The 16,343-nt window shown below is 48.9% G+C and overlaps 1 protein-coding gene across 1 annotated transcript; it reads right to left on the reverse strand.

The window, feature by feature from the left end:
• Positions 1-6,897: 6,897 nt before the first annotated feature.
• On the reverse strand, positions 6,898-7,431 carry LOC141040966 (uncharacterized). Its single transcript, XM_073507077.1, has one exon. The coding sequence runs from the start codon at positions 7,429-7,431 to the stop codon at positions 6,898-6,900; it is 534 nt and encodes a 177-aa protein (XP_073363178.1).
• Between the last annotated feature and the right edge of the window lie 8,912 nt (positions 7,432-16,343).

Genomic DNA, 16,343 nt, shown 5'->3' on the forward strand with positions numbered 1-16,343 from the left:
AGCCAACGAAACTCAATAGCTCCCTTGCATGTGGGGCACGGGAACCTTCCATGCACACACCAGCCAACGAATAGCGCATACGCTGGCAAGTCATGCGTCGAGTACATGTACCTACCAAACACGCCGGCAAGTTCCGTTTGCTAAAGGTGTCGTATGTCTTGAACCCATTATCCCAGGCTTCTTGCAATTCGTCCTTCAGCGACTGCATGTACACATTTATATTCTTCCCCGGATAGTTGGGCCGTGGAATTATCAACGTCAAGAAAATGTTCTTTCTTTGCATAATCTGTCCGGGGGGAGATTGAGTGGAAAGACAGATACGGGCCAACAACTGTATTGGTCTGCCGTCAGACCAAACACACTGAACCCATCCGTGCTGATGCCGACTCGAGGATGCCTCGGATCTACCGCTCTGTCATCATGTAAGGCATCGAAGCGCTTCCATGCTTCACCGTCCGATGTGTGCACCATCATCAGCTTCCCATCTGCATCTAGTTGGGTTCTTTTGCCCTTTTTGTGCCATGTCATCTGTATGGCCATCTCTTCGACCATGAAAATACGAAGAACATTAACGGGGATTTTGGTCTGCATCTTCTCACCCATACTATTGTCTACCACAACATACCTGGATGACTTGCAAATGGGGACAATAGTTCAAGTCCACATACTGAAGCCTAAATAAGGCACATCCTTTCTCACAGGCATGTATCTTCTCATAGGGCATCTTAAGAGCGCGGAGGATTTTGTCTGACTGGTATAGGTTTGCAAGTAGTACATGGCCTTTGGGTATGTCCAAACACTGTCATCATTGCATCGTAGCATTCTCTGCCCAAGTTGAATTGAGCCTTCAGAGCCATTATTTGTGAGATGGCATCCAACTGACAAAGCTGAGTGTGCTCGTGGAGAGGACGTTTTGAAGACTCCAACATTTCATTGAAGGCCTTTGCAGATTCCTCCATCTCATCGTACGAGTCCCGAGCATCGTCAAAGTCTTGCACCATGTCTTGCATCCCGGTACCATACTTGTCGGTGCGACGACGAAGCACCTTAGCTCTGGCACGTTGGGCAGACTCGCCATGAAATGTCCACACCGTATAATCTGGCATAAAACCCCTCTTCTGCAGGTGTTTGCCCATTTCATCCTCTGTCCTCTTGTGCCAATTGTTGCACCCGGCACATGAGCACCATGTTGTCCTCTAGCCATTAGAAAATGCGGCTCTCAGAAACCCCTTGGTTTTTGTTAACCATTCAATGGTCATGTCTTTCTGATTAGTGTGACCGGTGTGCATCCACGCACGATCACTCATCTTGCCTAGCTACTGGACACATAAGAAATATATATATATATCAGCATGTATATATTCATCAGTTAATGGAGTTTGTCACTTTTATTACGTCCATGCAACCTAGATGCTAATAGGTAAAGATAGGTCCTAATCCCACCCGAGTATGTGTAGATTGGGTTCATTTTCCCATGCTCTGCTCCGGATCGGACGCAAAATTTCGGCAGCACCTCCCCGCTGTTCTCCTGATACATGTCTCGGCAATAAGCAGAGAGGATGTGTACCCGGAGAACAACAGGGAGGCACTGACAAAATTTTGCATCGGATCCGAAGCAGACCATATGGTAAAATGAACCCAATCTACACATACTTGGGCTGTACATGGATAACGGTGGACAATTCAAAAGAATCATGGTTATAAATATGCAAATTTTCAATGGTGTTCAACCGCCATCGACGCCGAGAACTGTTGCTGCGGGACGCCGGACACCGGCGTCACTTGTGGGACGTGGATGTAGTGTTCGACACCGACGGCCACATGTATCTCGCACCGACGATACTAGCTATTTAGGGTTCCATCGACACCGAGGAACCCCCTAACCCACTCGACCCGGTTTCATCGGTGATGCACCCCTAATCTTCTTCTTCCTCCTCCTCCTCCTCTTCTTCTTCCTCCTCTTCTTCCTCTTCTTCTTCCTCTTCTTCTTATTTTTTTCATCTTTCTTCTTAACCGAAACTAAACCTAATAAACTTAACCTAAACTAAACTAAATCTAAACCTAAAAAATAGAAACAAAACCTAAACTAAACCAAGCCTAAATTAAACTAAACCTAATTAAACTAAGTCTAAAAAACAGAAAAAGAAGAAGAAGAGGGATGTCTCACCTTCAGGCATGGCAGGGGGTGCCTGGGATGGAGGAGGGGGCGCCGGAGCGGCCGTCCGGCCGCGGGGGTGGAGGCGTGGGGCGCCGGGGCAGCTCGGGGCACTGGGGCGGGGCGGCCGCGCTGGTGGAGGAGAGGGGCGAGGGGTCGGCGGGGCAGGGCACCGAGGTGGCCAGGGTGGCGGGGCGGGGCTGCGGGGCGGGGCGGTGGGGGCGGCTTGGGAAAGAGAGCGGCAGCGCAGGTGTGAGGAGGGGAGGGGGAGAGAGATGGACGTGGGGCTGGCCGCTTTTTAGTTTAGGTCACAGCTCTTTGTCGTCTGCTAGCAGACGGCAAAGAGCCTAGCTAACAGACGTTAGTTGGCCACTTTCTTTGCCGTCTGCTAGCGGACGGCAAAGAATCTTTGCCATCCGCTAGCAGACGACAAAGAAATGGCCGTTAGGTGGCCCTCGCTAGTGCACCACCCTCCCTCTTTGCCGTCTGCTAGCTGACGGCAGAGCTTCTATGCCGTCAGCTAGCAGACGGCAACGAGGTAGCTGACGACAAACATTATCTTTGCCATCAGCTTCTTCTTTGCCGCCAGTTTTCTTTAACCTAATGGCAAAGACCTTCTTTGCCATCAGCTAGCAAACGGCAAAGAGCCGGCTGACAGCAAAGATCCTGATTCTAGTAGTGTAAGGATAAAACGAAGGGGTCTATTTCTACATAAATAGATCTTTTCTACATCATGTCATCAATCTTATTGCATTACTCCGTTTCTCCATGAACTTAATACACTAGATGCATGCTGGACAGCGGTCGATGTGTGGAGAAATAGTAGTAGATGCAGGCAGGAGTCAGTCTACTAATGTTGGATGTGATGCCTATGTAATGATCATTGCCTGGATATTGTCATGATTATTGGAAGTTCTATCAATTGCACAACAGTAATTTGTTCACCCACCGTTTGCTATTTTTCTCGAGAGAAGCCACTAGTGAAACCTACGGCCCCGGGTCTCTTTCTCATATTATTTGCCTTTGCGATCTATTTTCCTTTGCTTTTATTTTCAGATCTATTAAACCAAAAATACAAAAATACCTTGCTGCAATTTATTCTTATTTATTTTATTTGGCGTTCGATCTACCAATCTACTACAATTTATTCATGTCCGTTTGCCAATTTCGGGCGCCGTTACCCTAAAGGGATTGACAACCCCTTTATTACGTCAGATTGCGAGTATTAGTTATTTGTGTGCAGGTGTCGTTTACGTATTGTTGCTTGGTTCTCCTACTGGTTTGATAACCTTGGTTTCATCACTGAGGGAAATACCTACCGTCGTTGTGCTGCATCATCCCTTCCTCTTTGGGGAAATACCGACGTAGCTTGAAGCCGCATCACCTTGTTGTCCTTTGAATTGACGAGCGCCTCGATGACGCCTTCGGTTACATCAACCGCCTGCGCGGCACCATGGGGAGGATTGATTAGGAGCTGCGGCCCGGCGAGTCCGTTCAGATGGATCTGGAGTCCATGATGACTCGACTGAATGAAATCCTGGCCAGAGCGCAATCGTGAAAGAAATCGGTGGCTCGCAGCGATGTGGACGTGGCCTTGTCACTCATCTGCATCCATTGCAAGGATGTGGACGAGGAGAAGTTGAAGAATCTTCTAGTGATCGGCAAGAAGAAACTCAAGTTCGAAGAATTCATGGAGACGTTCGCCGAGGCCGTACGCGTATCACTAATGGAATAGGCCTGGAGACCTTTGTCGAGCCAGCCAGCCCTCAGCCTGACGCTTGAACAACTTGCCTGACTTAAATTTGCCCCGAGATGTCGGGTGGTTCATGTAACCATATACTCTAACGAGCCTTGAGCTCGTTTTGCTTTTGCTTTCACCTTTGAACATTCGAATGGGTGGAAGCTTTTTATTGGGACTTTGAATCCTCATTTGTTTTTGTGTGTTATTTAGACTTAGGCGAAGGCTGGTTCATAGCTAAGCCCCTGAGTGCAGAACTGCCCACACTCGCATCGTTTTAGGACTTAGGCAAGAGCTGGTTCACAGCTAAGCCCTCGAGTGTGGAGCTTTTGCTCACTCGTATTGTTTTAGGAGTTAGGCGAAGGCTGGTTCGCAGCTAAGGCCCGAGTATGGCGCTTGTCCTCACTCGGGTTGTTTTAGGACTTAGGCAAAGGCTGGTTCCCGGCTAAGCCCCCCGAGTGTGGCGCTTGTCCTCAATCGGATTATTTTAGGACTTAGGCGGAGGCCGGTTTGCAGCTAAGCCCCCGAGTGTGGAGCTTGTCCTCACTCGGATTGTTTTAGGACTTAGGCGAAGGCTGGTTCACAGCTAAGCCCCTGAGTGCGGAGCTTGCCCACACTCGGATCGTTTAGGACTTAGGCGAGAGCTGGATCGCAGCTAGGCCCCAAGGCGTGGAGCTTGTGCTCACTCGGGTTATTTTAGGACTTAGGGAAGGCTGGTTCGCAACTAATCCCCCGAGTGTGGCGCTTGTCCTCACTCGGATTGTTTTAGGAATTAGGTGAAGGCTGGTTCACAGCTAAGCCCCTGAGTGCGGAGCTTGCCCACACTCGGATCATTTTAGGACTTAGGCGAGAGCTGGTTCGCAGCTAAGCCCCTGAGTGTGGACCTTTTCCTCACTCGGATTGTTTGAGGACTTAGGCGAAGGCTAGTTCACAACTAAGCCCCCGAGTGCGGAGCTTGTCCTCACTCAGATTGTTTTAGGACCTAGGCGAAAGCTGGTTTGCAGCTAAGCCCCTGAGTGTGGAGCTTGTCCTCACTCAGATTGTTTTTAAACTTAGGCCAAAACTGGTTCGTGGCTAAGCCAATTCCACCCGCTGGGAGTGTGTTAGTTTCCGAATGCAATTAGTCACCTGGGTAAAAGAGCGGCTCTAGGCCGAACTAGACGATATAGAGGGGAAAGTAAGACTTTTATTATCTAAGTTCATTCGGGAAACTATTACAACGGAGGATTTTATTCTAAGTGTAAAACTTGCGGAGCAGATCCGCTTCCATGCTTTGGGCGTCTCTTTGATGAAATTGTAGAGTTGGTAAGCTCCGTTATGTAGGACCTTCGATATAGAGAAAGGACCATCCCATGGGTCGCCAGTTTGTGAGGCTTCTGCTGATCCACTCAGAGGACCAGATGTCCTTCTTGGAAGGCTCGTCCTCTGACATGCCTGTCATGGTATCGGTGCAGGTCTTGTTGGTACAATGTTGACCTTATGAGCGCCAACTCACGCTCCTCCTCCAAGAGATCAAGGCCGTCTTGTCTCGCTTCTTCAGCTTCGGCTTCCGAGTACAGCTCCACTCGGGGGAGTTGTGAAGTAGATCACTCGGTAGGACCGCTTCCGACCCGTACACCATGAAGAATGGGGTGCGATTGGTAGATCGGTGTGGGGTCATTCGTAAGCCCCAGAGGACTGATGGCAGCTCGGCGACCCAAGCCCCTGCCGCGTGCTTTAGGTCGTGCATGAGGCAGAGCTTCAATCCTTGAAGTATCAGTCCATTCACCCGTTCTGCTTGTCCGTTGGCTGCAGGTGTGCCGTAGAGGCATAATCAACCCGAGTGCCTTGGGAATAGCAGAACTCGCGGGACTCATCCGAGTTGTAGTTGGAACCTTGTCGGTGATGATGTTGTTGTGGGGGACTCCGAATCTGAAGATTATTTCCTTGATGAATTGAATGGCAGTTGCGAGTCCAACTTCTTTATAGGCTTCACTTCAATCCAGTTGGTGAACTTGTCGACTGCCACCAACAGGTGTGTAAAACCACTCGCCCCGGTCCAGAGAGGGCCGACCATGCTGAGCCCCCAGACGGTGAATGGCCAACTGAGGGGGGTTGTCTTTAGAGTGGATGCTGGTTTGTGTGACTGATTTGCATAGAATTGGCAATCGACGCACTGATCCACCATGTCTCGGGCGGCCTCATTGGCACGGGGCCAATAGTACCTAGCCTTGAACGCCTTGGAAACCAACATTCTAGAGGATGCATGATGTCCGCAGGTTCTCAAATGAACCTCCTGCAGAATCTGTTGTCCTTCTTCCAGTGTTGTGCATCGCTGAGTGACTCTAGTAGTGCTTTTCTTATATAGCTAATCTCCCATGACGGTGAAGGCTTCAGATCAGCAGACGATCTGACGAGCCTCAGCCTCATCTTCTAGAAGCTCTTGCCTGAGAAAATAAGCCAGATACGGTTCAGTCCACTCAGGAGTGATAACAAGGATCTCGTGGACCAGGTCGATCACTATAGGAATGTCCACTTTAGTCGGATTTGATGGACCAACTGGTTGCGGGGGCTCCTCCACGAAAGGGTCTCCCTTGATCATGGGCGAGTGTAAGTGCTCTAGGAACACATTTTTAGGGACTGCCTTCCGAGTGGAACCTATCCTGGCCAAGTCATCATCCACATGGTTCTTGAGTCGTGGTATGTGATGGAGTTCTAGCCCTTCAAAGTTCTTCTCCGGCTTTTTGATGGTGTTGTAGTAGCCTGTAATTGCCGGACTACGGATATCCCATTCCTTCATGACTTGGTTAACCACTAGATCTGAGTCGCCATAGACCGTCAATCGGCGAATCCCAAGAGTAATTCCCTTCCGCAACTCATATAGGAGAGCTTCATACTCGCCCTCATTGTTGGAGGAATCAAAGTGAAACTGAAGCACATAACTAAGTCGATCACCCTTGGGGGACATGAAGAACACTCCAACTCTGGATCCATGGAGCATCTTGGAGCCGTCGAAGAACATTGTCTAGTGCTCAGGGAGGCTCAGGACAGGCTGCTCCTGCTCTGCCCACCCGGCGAGGAAATCCTCTAGGGCTTGTGACTTGATGGCTTTCTTAGCTTCGAACTTGGTATCCAACAGAAGGAGCTCGATGGCCCACTTTGCCAATCGGCCTATAGCATCTCCGTTGTTCATGATCTCAGACAAAGGGGTGTCACTTATCACTATGACCGAGTGCTCTTGGAAGTAATGTGTCACCTTCTTTGGAGTTATATAGATCCCATATACTAACTTCTGGTAATGCGGGTACCTTTGCTTGGAATGGGTCAGATCTTCGGAGATGTAGTAGACTGGTCGCTGGAGCTTGAAGGTTTTGCCTTGTTCCTCCCGCTCCACAACGAGCACCATACTAACAACTTGGCTTGTGGCCGCGATGTATAAGAGCAAGGGCTCTCTACTGATCGGAGCAGCAAGCACCGATTGGGTGGAAAGCAGGGCGTTGAGTTCTTGGAATGCAGCATGTGCTTCGGGAGTCCAGTTGAACCTGTCAGACTTCTTCATCAATCAGTAAAGCGGCAAGGCCTTTTCACCGAGTTTCGAGATGAAACTACTCGGTTGCTAGGCAGCCCGTGAGGCATTGCAAGTCATGGAGACACTTTGGTTGTTTCATTCGGACAATTGCTCCGATCTTCTCGGGGTTTGCATCGATCCCGCATCCGGAAATGAGGAAACCGGGTAACTTGCCGGCAGGGACCCCGAAGGTACACTTAGCAGGATTGAGCTTTATGCCAAAAAGGCGTAAGTTCGCGAAGGTGTCGGCAAGGTCAGTCAGGAGGTCGGAACCTTTCCTAGACTTGACCATGATGTCGTCCATGTAGGCATCGACATTCCGACTGATTTGGTGTCGCAAGCACTTCTGAATCATTTGCTGGAACGTAGCTCCAACATTTTTCAATTTGAATGGCATAGTGATATAGCAAAAACACCCGAGTGGGGTGATGAACGTTGTTTTTATTTCATCGGGACCATACATTCAGATCTGGTGGTACCTAGAGTACGCATCCAAAATTGATAACCGCTCACACCCGGTAGTAGCACTACTAGAAAAAGGTTGTTAGTGGCGCACCAGTTTTTGCTATTAATGGCGCACTATAGGTGTGCCACTATTAACACGCCACTAGTAACAAATAGTAATGGCGCACCTCTGGTGCGCCATTAGTATCCCAGATAATAGTGGCGCACCACATAGTGCGCCATTACTATGCCTCCTAGGGGGCCATATTTACCTTCACGTATGCCCCCAAGTGCGCCATTACTATGCCCCATAATGCGCCACTGGTATTTAGCCTTGGTGCGCCACTAATGCTCAATATGGTGCGCCACTACTATGAATATTAGGAATTATTATTTTTTGCTTTTCTGGTATTTGCAGAGGTTACAAAATACGTTACAGCACAGAATATAAACATCACACAATAGAATTCATCATATTAGTCTCCAAATTCAAAATAGCGAACAAAGTTCAAACATTAGCCAAGTTTAGGTCTCGAGACATTAGCAAAGTTCATCATATTAGCCGAGTTTGTCGTCACATTACAAAGTCGATATCGATAATATAAACTACCATGACATAGAAGAGAGCTGCGGTCACGATGAGCATCATCGCGATGAAACTGGTCTTCATCCGGTTCCTCCTCCGCTCCCTCCTCTCTCCCGCTAGATAGCGCGCGTATCTAGCTTCCGCCTCCGCCCTAGTGGTCTACCCTTTGTAACTGTTACCGCTGAAATGGTGAACCTGTCTCTGACACTCCTCCCAGTCGTCGTAGACTCCGGGAACCTTACCCTTGTACACGACATACGACAGCATCTCTATGCACGAGACAAACAAAACGTTAGTAGCAATTCACAGATAATATATAAGCAACATATAAGTATGCAACAAAAGGATCGGAAGAGAAAAGCAACACATTAATAGCACGATTCATGGTCCTACTAATAAATAGCATCGATTACATATAAGTTGAACAACTGTCCAAACTAAAGAGACATACAAGTTCATTAAAGTTTAATTACAACATGAGCTAATCGATATTTCAGAACTACATAGCATCATTACTTTCGACTCGACTTAGGGACCGGAGCGTGGATGAAGCCGTCGTCTTTTGTGATGGTCATGAATGTGCGGTCGTTGTCAGCCTACATTTGTAGCGTTGTTTCTATTTCACTGTTGGACGGTTGATATTTGAGGTAGAACTGCCCCGAGGTACGAAGGACATCTTGATAGATGATTTCCGCAAACTCCGACTGGATGCGAAAGAATTCTTGTCTGATGTCCTCGTCTTGGATTTCCGACAAGCGCGCGGCCCAATCTTTGAGATTATTTCGTAGCATAAGGTGATTATGGTCCCATACGATCGCCGCATGTGATGGAGGGCGTAGTAGGCATCCTTCTGACTGCCAGGCGACTGCTTGACGCAGGGGAACGTCGTTACGTGGGTGAACATGTACTTGCCGTACCTACAAATTGGCCTCCTGAAGGTGCCTCCAGATTTGGCGTAGCCGGGGAGAGCATCATCAAGAACTTTCTTGATATTTGTGTAGTCTTTCTTCGACTGACGGTCCGAGTCGAAATACATGGCCATGGAATATTTCGGGCTTAAGAGGATGAGTGTGCAATGTGTGTCACTACACAAAACACGGAATGTTAGAAAAAAAGAACGATTGAAATCTAAGAAACCATATGTTACGGGGCGGTGAGGGGATGACTTACTCAGAAAAGTAAGGCACGAGGAAGTTATCCTTATCTGGGTTCGCAAGAATGACGCCTTCGAGGTATGAACTCGCGACTTGCCGGTCCCCAGCACTGCCCAAGATCTTGGCACGCATGTAGAAGGGGTCGACTATCACGATGTCCGGGGTCTTGTCTCTAATGATCTGCATCTCCATACTGAGCAACAATAGCCGAATGAAGGTGTAGTGCAGCGGATCAAGGTTAAACATAGCGAAGATGTCATCAAACCGCAGGACGATCATACGCCCGATGGTGCTATCGACAAAGCCATTGCCCTCTGGCACCTTGGCTACGAAAAACGGGTATGCCACATCATTCTCGGAGAGATGCCGCTTCTCCATACAAAGAACACTGTCATGCAGACTCCACATAGCACCGGTTGCAGCATTGAGCAGATTAGTCGGTAGCATCGGCCTACCCGCCACATGCACCCTCCTCGAGATATCCTTAGGTGAAGGTGGCCCGTCCTGAGCACGGATCATACTCGATGCCGGCTGGCTCGCACCCTTGTTATTTTTTCTTTTCCGTCCCTTCTGCTTCTTCTGCTGTAATGGGATCGAGTTCTGCTCAGAGACCACCTTCTTGAGTGTGTTGGGGCTGATAATATTTCGCACCTCGGCTATTTGAGTCTCGGTGAAGGCGGCAGCTGGAGGCGTCTCCTGAGAACTGAACGCCAGACGACGCCTATTGCAATTGGGTTTCTCCGCGGTACCAACTAGATCGCGATAGTCTTTTACAGGGTTGGGTTCTTGAGAAGGAGGCCCCAAGAATTCGTCACCGTACCCATGTTCGTTGAAGTACTTATCGACGTTGCAAAATGTACCATCGTCGTCGTCCGGATCCTGTGCCATATGCATGTTCGGATCAGCTGACGGCGGTAGCGTTGCTGCGGTCTTGCCATGGCTTGGCGCCGGCACGACTGGCGGTGTTGTCTGTGGGGTGGTGTCCCCTACCCCCAAACGAATCTGGCTCTTCAGCCAAAGCATGGACCGGCTTATGCAGGCGCTGAGGGTCATCACATCATCTTCATCCGCCCCAGGGGGTCGATACGGAGGTAACAAGTCGTCGCAGCCCCCCAACACCCGAACCAGTTGAACCCTATACACGGTGGGTGGCATCGGATTACCGTGGAACACGCAGTTGCCCGGTTGAACGATTTTGGCCTTGGCGACATCGATCAACTCGCCGTCCATGAAGTGTAGGAGAGTGCATGGAACGTCGGCGGCACCCTGCGAAAACATGTAGGCCGTCAGGGATGCCCAGTCAAAGGCAAGGAGATGAAGTCATCGGCCGAAGCTTAGTTACCGTGATGGCGTTGAGCTCGGCTAATGTTGAGGCACCACTAACGGTGGGCGTGCAAGTGACGGAGGGGACGCTTGCTGCCGAGGTGCCGACCAGCGTATTCTTCCCACACCCGGGTGCATTAAGCTCCAATACCGGCGCCGACGCCGGAGACACCAATGCTGCCTCCGCCGGAGACACCAATGGCGTCGGCTCGTTGTGCGAGTTGCTGCCCGTGAAGCTGGGAATCGGGGGCGGCCCCTGTTGGCCGCCCGCAATCCACGCCTGTAGCCCCTCAAGCAAGGTAGGCATAATGGCGGTGATCATCGCTCCCAGTTGGTCTCGCACTTGCTCTTGGACTATCTCCGGAATCCACGCCACTTGTGCCTTGAGTTCTTTAACCTCACGCTCCTGGCTTTCCGAGCTGGTCTTTCTCTCCTTTCGCCCAGCCTTATAGTATTCCGACCATTTTGTGGACAAGCCTTTGCCGGCCACACGACAAGTTGACGACGGCTTACTGAACTTATCCTTGAGTTTCATTACGTTCAACGGCCTATTTAAAGTGGTGTCCCGAGGGGAGATCTGAGACCCCGCGCTACTGCTTTCAGTTTCCTGTGGAAGGAACGTGAACCATTTAGAAATTTGGCTTCATTAATTAGAATGCAACCATATGGAGCTAATTACGCGGGGGTGTATTCCTTACCAGAACAAGCTCAAGCGCCTTGGTCTTCGGATCCGTGGTAAGCTCCTTTGTTACCGGGTCCACCTTGTACCAGGCCCTGACATAGTTCCTGGTCTGCTTGTCACGGTATTTATCAAAGAGGGGCGGTAGGCCTTGTTCGGCACGCTCCGCGTCCTCCTTGTCCCATATAGGTTCCGCCACTCTGTAACCGCCGGGACTGAGTGTGTGGTGTCCTAAGTTCAAGTCCCGCATATCTTTCCCCCACTGACTTGATTCTACGGATGCGTTGCTCTCACACTTGATCTTGAACTCCAGGTAGTTAGCTTCGCTGATCGAAGGATTTGTACCCTTGATCTTCTCACAACTATCACCACTTAGAATCCTTCTCTTCACCGCGGCTCTCCAAGTAGCCAGGGCCGTGCTCATCTTCGTGAGGGCGGCACTGTTCACTTTATTCCCTGAGAGGCGTGTGTTTGCGAAGTCACCGGGGAACTTGTATCGTTCGTGCAGCTTCGTGAAGAGGAGGTTGCGCAAATTCCCTCGGTCACGATGCCTTAGGTTCTCGATGTTGATCGAGACGGTGCTCCGGAGAATGCACCCGAGTTGTCCCGCGTGCCCACTGACTAATTCTTTGGGCGCTGTTGGATGCCCACTGGAGGACACTTCAGTAAATTCCTCCTTGACGGTGCCGATCACGTTCGGGCGCCGGTCCTTCCGTTGCCTCTTCGGTTGGCTGCCATCTATGCGTGCGCTGCCATCATCAGTGGTGGCATCCCCGGCGGCACCATCAGTGGTGTCATCCCCGAAGCCACTAGGGGTTGTGTAGTCGGGATCGGTCTCTTCCGCGGCGTCCTCATAGCGGTGAGGTTCTTCCTCCATCTCCTGGGACAGCTCCCAGAATGACTTGCCCGAACCACCGGCCTCATTGTTGTCCGCCATGTTCGCTCTAAATAGGAAAAAAGGCTACTAGAGTTATTGGATGAGATCAGGGTAGTATCTATTCTTCTATCCTATATATTTACACATTACAGGTTATAAACACCCCTTTACCCAAAAGATTGTTCCAAGTGCACTATTGCTATCCTACTAAGTGCACTATTGCAGGTTATATATTTTCTATCCTACTAAGTGCACTATTGCTAAACCTGACTCAACTTAAAGTAGCATTCATGATGAAAGGAAACATGAAACCATGGTTTCAGCAAACTCTCAAAAGAAATCAAAGACTGGCCAATACCAAGTATCATTTACTTTAGTTGTATATTAATACTCTGCTAATCAACATTGAAGGAGTTTGGACATTTTGTGTATAACAAACATTACTTCATTCATATAGCATGATGATGCTTTTACCCCTTGAACTGCAGCATAGACCATGTATTTAATCACTTTGCCACATACACAACAGACAAAGTACCCTAGGCAGTACTAGATACTAGAAAATGTAAGGGCAAAAATCAAATTATTTGGTCTACAAAATGCACATTAGCAGTCCAAGGCACAAACAAACCAAAAAAGGTGAATAGACTTAACAAAGCAGCAAAAGGAGCAGGAACACAAGGCCATCAACAGTAGGTTGCAGATGACATTACACTACAGCTGACCAGCCTATCCAGATATCATTTTAAACACCACACCACATGAGCTCCCCTGGGTCAAGTGGCCAGGTTACTACAATTTTTAGCAACTGTCAAAGTTTACAGGTGATTACACATAACAGACAAAGCTATGATCCTTTACTCCTATTTGACTACAGACAAGCACCAAACTGCCATCATCAGAAAAATACATGGTGCTATAGTAATAACAAATAGACCTTATGCGCAGATATAAGCAATGCTGAACAATGCTCCCAGGTAAAAGCCATTCATGCTGATTAATTTTTGTTTCGGTTGAGAATCGGGCACCTTCTAGGTAAAGAAAATTGGGCATGACCTTTGCTAATTTTCTGGACCTAGGAGTGCCCCATTCTCAACCAAAACGGAAATTAATCAACATTTCAGGAGAAAGGGGTAACTATTTGTCCCTGCAAACCACAGCAGCAGGTAGCGGCAGCAAGAGCAAAGCAGCGATGGCTCAAGCAGCAGGCCGGGAACACAATAACAGTCCATACTTGCATGTATGTAGAACATATTCAGAGTCGCCTCTACAGCAATGCAGATACACAGTCACTGCTGGGCAGTAGCAGTAAAGGACATGCTTTTTTCACAGGGTTAATCACATCATTGACAATAGTCAACATTAATCTTGTGTACGGTAAACAATCAATGTTCAGAAAGTAACATGATTTACAATATTAAGGCCAAAAAAAATTTAGTGGCTTAGTGGGCAGACGTATGCACAAACAACCTCACAAATCTGCTTCCCTATTCCACAGCATATACTGGTAATAAGAGCCACACAAGTTATACTGGTGTATAAAAAGGTTTCATGTGTTTCTGCCAAACTGGTAACGGGAAAGCGACGCTCTGGAGCACGCATTAGAGATGTGCTAAATCTAATCATCCTGAATTGCTGTAATTTGTTCATGTCTTTATTCATTTTTTTCTGTTTTGGTTCAGAAATATCTAGGCTGCTTTGTGTTAATTTATTTCTTGATCAATCAATTCAGTAGAGGACCAGTTACTACATGCAACTCGTGATGGTCTCAAGAAGAAGCAGTCCAAAGGTAAGAAATTTACCTTGAATACCCTCCGAGAGGAGCCCGAGGTCACCGTTGGCGATGAGGCCGACGACTCGCCGGCGAAGCCCCCTCCTGGACTGCTCCTCCGAGGGGAAGCAAGAAGGGTTGGAGATGGCCGCTGCTCCCTAGCCGACTGTGCCCTAGCGGTCTCTGATCTGAGCCGGAGGAGAGCACCGGAGAGATGAGTCGGGAGAGGAGGCGACGGCGGTGGAAGAGGTAGAGAAGGAAGAGGGGAGAGGAGGTGGAGCTCACCGGGGAGGCGCAAGGAGGCCCTGCGAGAGCTTAGTAGCAGCAGAGGTGGCCGGAGTTGAGGAAGACGACGGTGACCCGAGGAAGAAGACGAGGTGGATCCGGTGCTGTGCGGCTCCTCGGCTCGCACGCGTCGACGTAGAGGTAGCAGCGGATGCCGGTGGAGTGGTTGGACCAGTCGGAGGAGCATGGGGGAAGGTGGTCGCCGCGGTGGTGGGCGACGAACGGCGACGGAGGCGATCGGGCGCGTGGATCTGGCGAGGGAGGGAGAGAGGCCAGAGGGAGAGGGGAGCAAGTGGGAGTGGATGGGGTTATTTTAGTGGGGGGAGGGTTAGCAATGGCGCACCTTTTAGGGGTGCGCCATAAGAGTTGGTATACCAATGGCGCACCATTTAGGGGTGCGCCCTAAACACCGTGATAGCAATGGCGCACCTTCTCCTGGTGCGCCATTACTAACTTTTTTTTGGGATTTTTTGTTGCATCTAATAATTTTTTAGAAAATGACCATAAATTTTAAAATGTTACGATATAAGTAGTTATTACTAATTTTCAAATACTTGCGTTGCAAAACATTTGTGAATTGGTAAAACATTTATGAATATGAAAAAATATCATCAAATTTGAAAAATATTCGTGAATTCAAAAAGTGCCCATGAAATTTAAAAAATTTCATGAGTTCAAAAAATATTAACAAATTCAATACTTTTTGTGAGTTAGAAAAATGTTTGCATTTTCAAAAAATGTTTGCAAATTTAAGCAGGAAAAGGAACACTGAAAAATAAAATACCAGAATAAACATAAATAAAAATTGGTATATCAATGGCACACCTTCTAGGGGTGCGCCATAAACCCCGTGATAGCAATGGCGCACCTATATCATTGGAGACTCCATCCATTCCGATGATGTTCCTATTGCCTCTCCTCACGACAACAGGACTGGGCTTTGACGGGTCGGTAATGAAGAAGCATTGGTCCACTTGGGAAGCCAGTACCCATGGCTCATTTTTCGCGGTGACGTTTGCGCCCGCGGTCTTGGATTTGGCTTCGGGTATAACCATGGTCTTCTTTTAGGACGCTCTTGGCCCATCTGACACGGAACATCGGGACCTTCTCTCCAGCGTAGCTCAGCTCCCAGATCTCCTCGATCCTTCCGTAGTATCTGCCATGTCGTTACCGGTGTAGGATTCCATCGTTACCCCGGAGTTCTGATAATCATCGCTCTTCATGTCCTTTTCCTCGGTGTAGAATGTGTAGCCGTTGATATCGTACGCCTCATAGGTCATCAAGTTGTGCTCGGCGCCCTATGACAAGGCAAATATGAGTTTTTCTTCCGCGGAAGAAACCTCATGTAAATGGTACGACAGAAGCTTGTCCTTGAACCAACGCGTGAAACCTGAGTTGTGCTCTTTGATTATATCTCCGTCCGTCCTCTGTTGGCCTCGGTCATTGTACGTCTTCTCAATAAAGGTTTTGTGCTCTACCACCCAAGGATCGACCATGTCTTTGTGTTGTAGCGCGACTAGGTTTGCTCTTTCAAAGTCGGCGAGTCGACCCTTGAAGTCGACATGCATTTCGCGGCGACCCTCGCGGTGACCCCATCCAGTGAGCCTGCCGAGGTGCCTGTTGACGGGAAGACCAACGGGGTTCTCGATGCCTAGATAATCCGTGCAGTAGGAGATGCACTCTTCGGTCAGAAAGCCCTTGGCTATGCTTCCATCTGGACGTGCCCTATTGCGAACGTATCCTTTGATGACACCATTCATCCTCGAACGGCATCATGCTGTGCA

The sequence above is a fragment of the Aegilops tauschii genome, chromosome 2, assembly GCF_002575655.3.
Source record: "Aegilops tauschii subsp. strangulata cultivar AL8/78 chromosome 2, Aet v6.0, whole genome shotgun sequence".
Lineage (NCBI taxonomy): Eukaryota > Viridiplantae > Streptophyta > Magnoliopsida > Poales > Poaceae > Aegilops > Aegilops tauschii.

What these genes read in the sequence shown, in the direction of transcription:
- LOC141040966 (XM_073507077.1), bottom strand. Translation starts at nt 7,431, where the DNA reads ATGAAGAAGTCTGACAGGTTCAACTGGACTCCCGAAGCACATGCTGCA.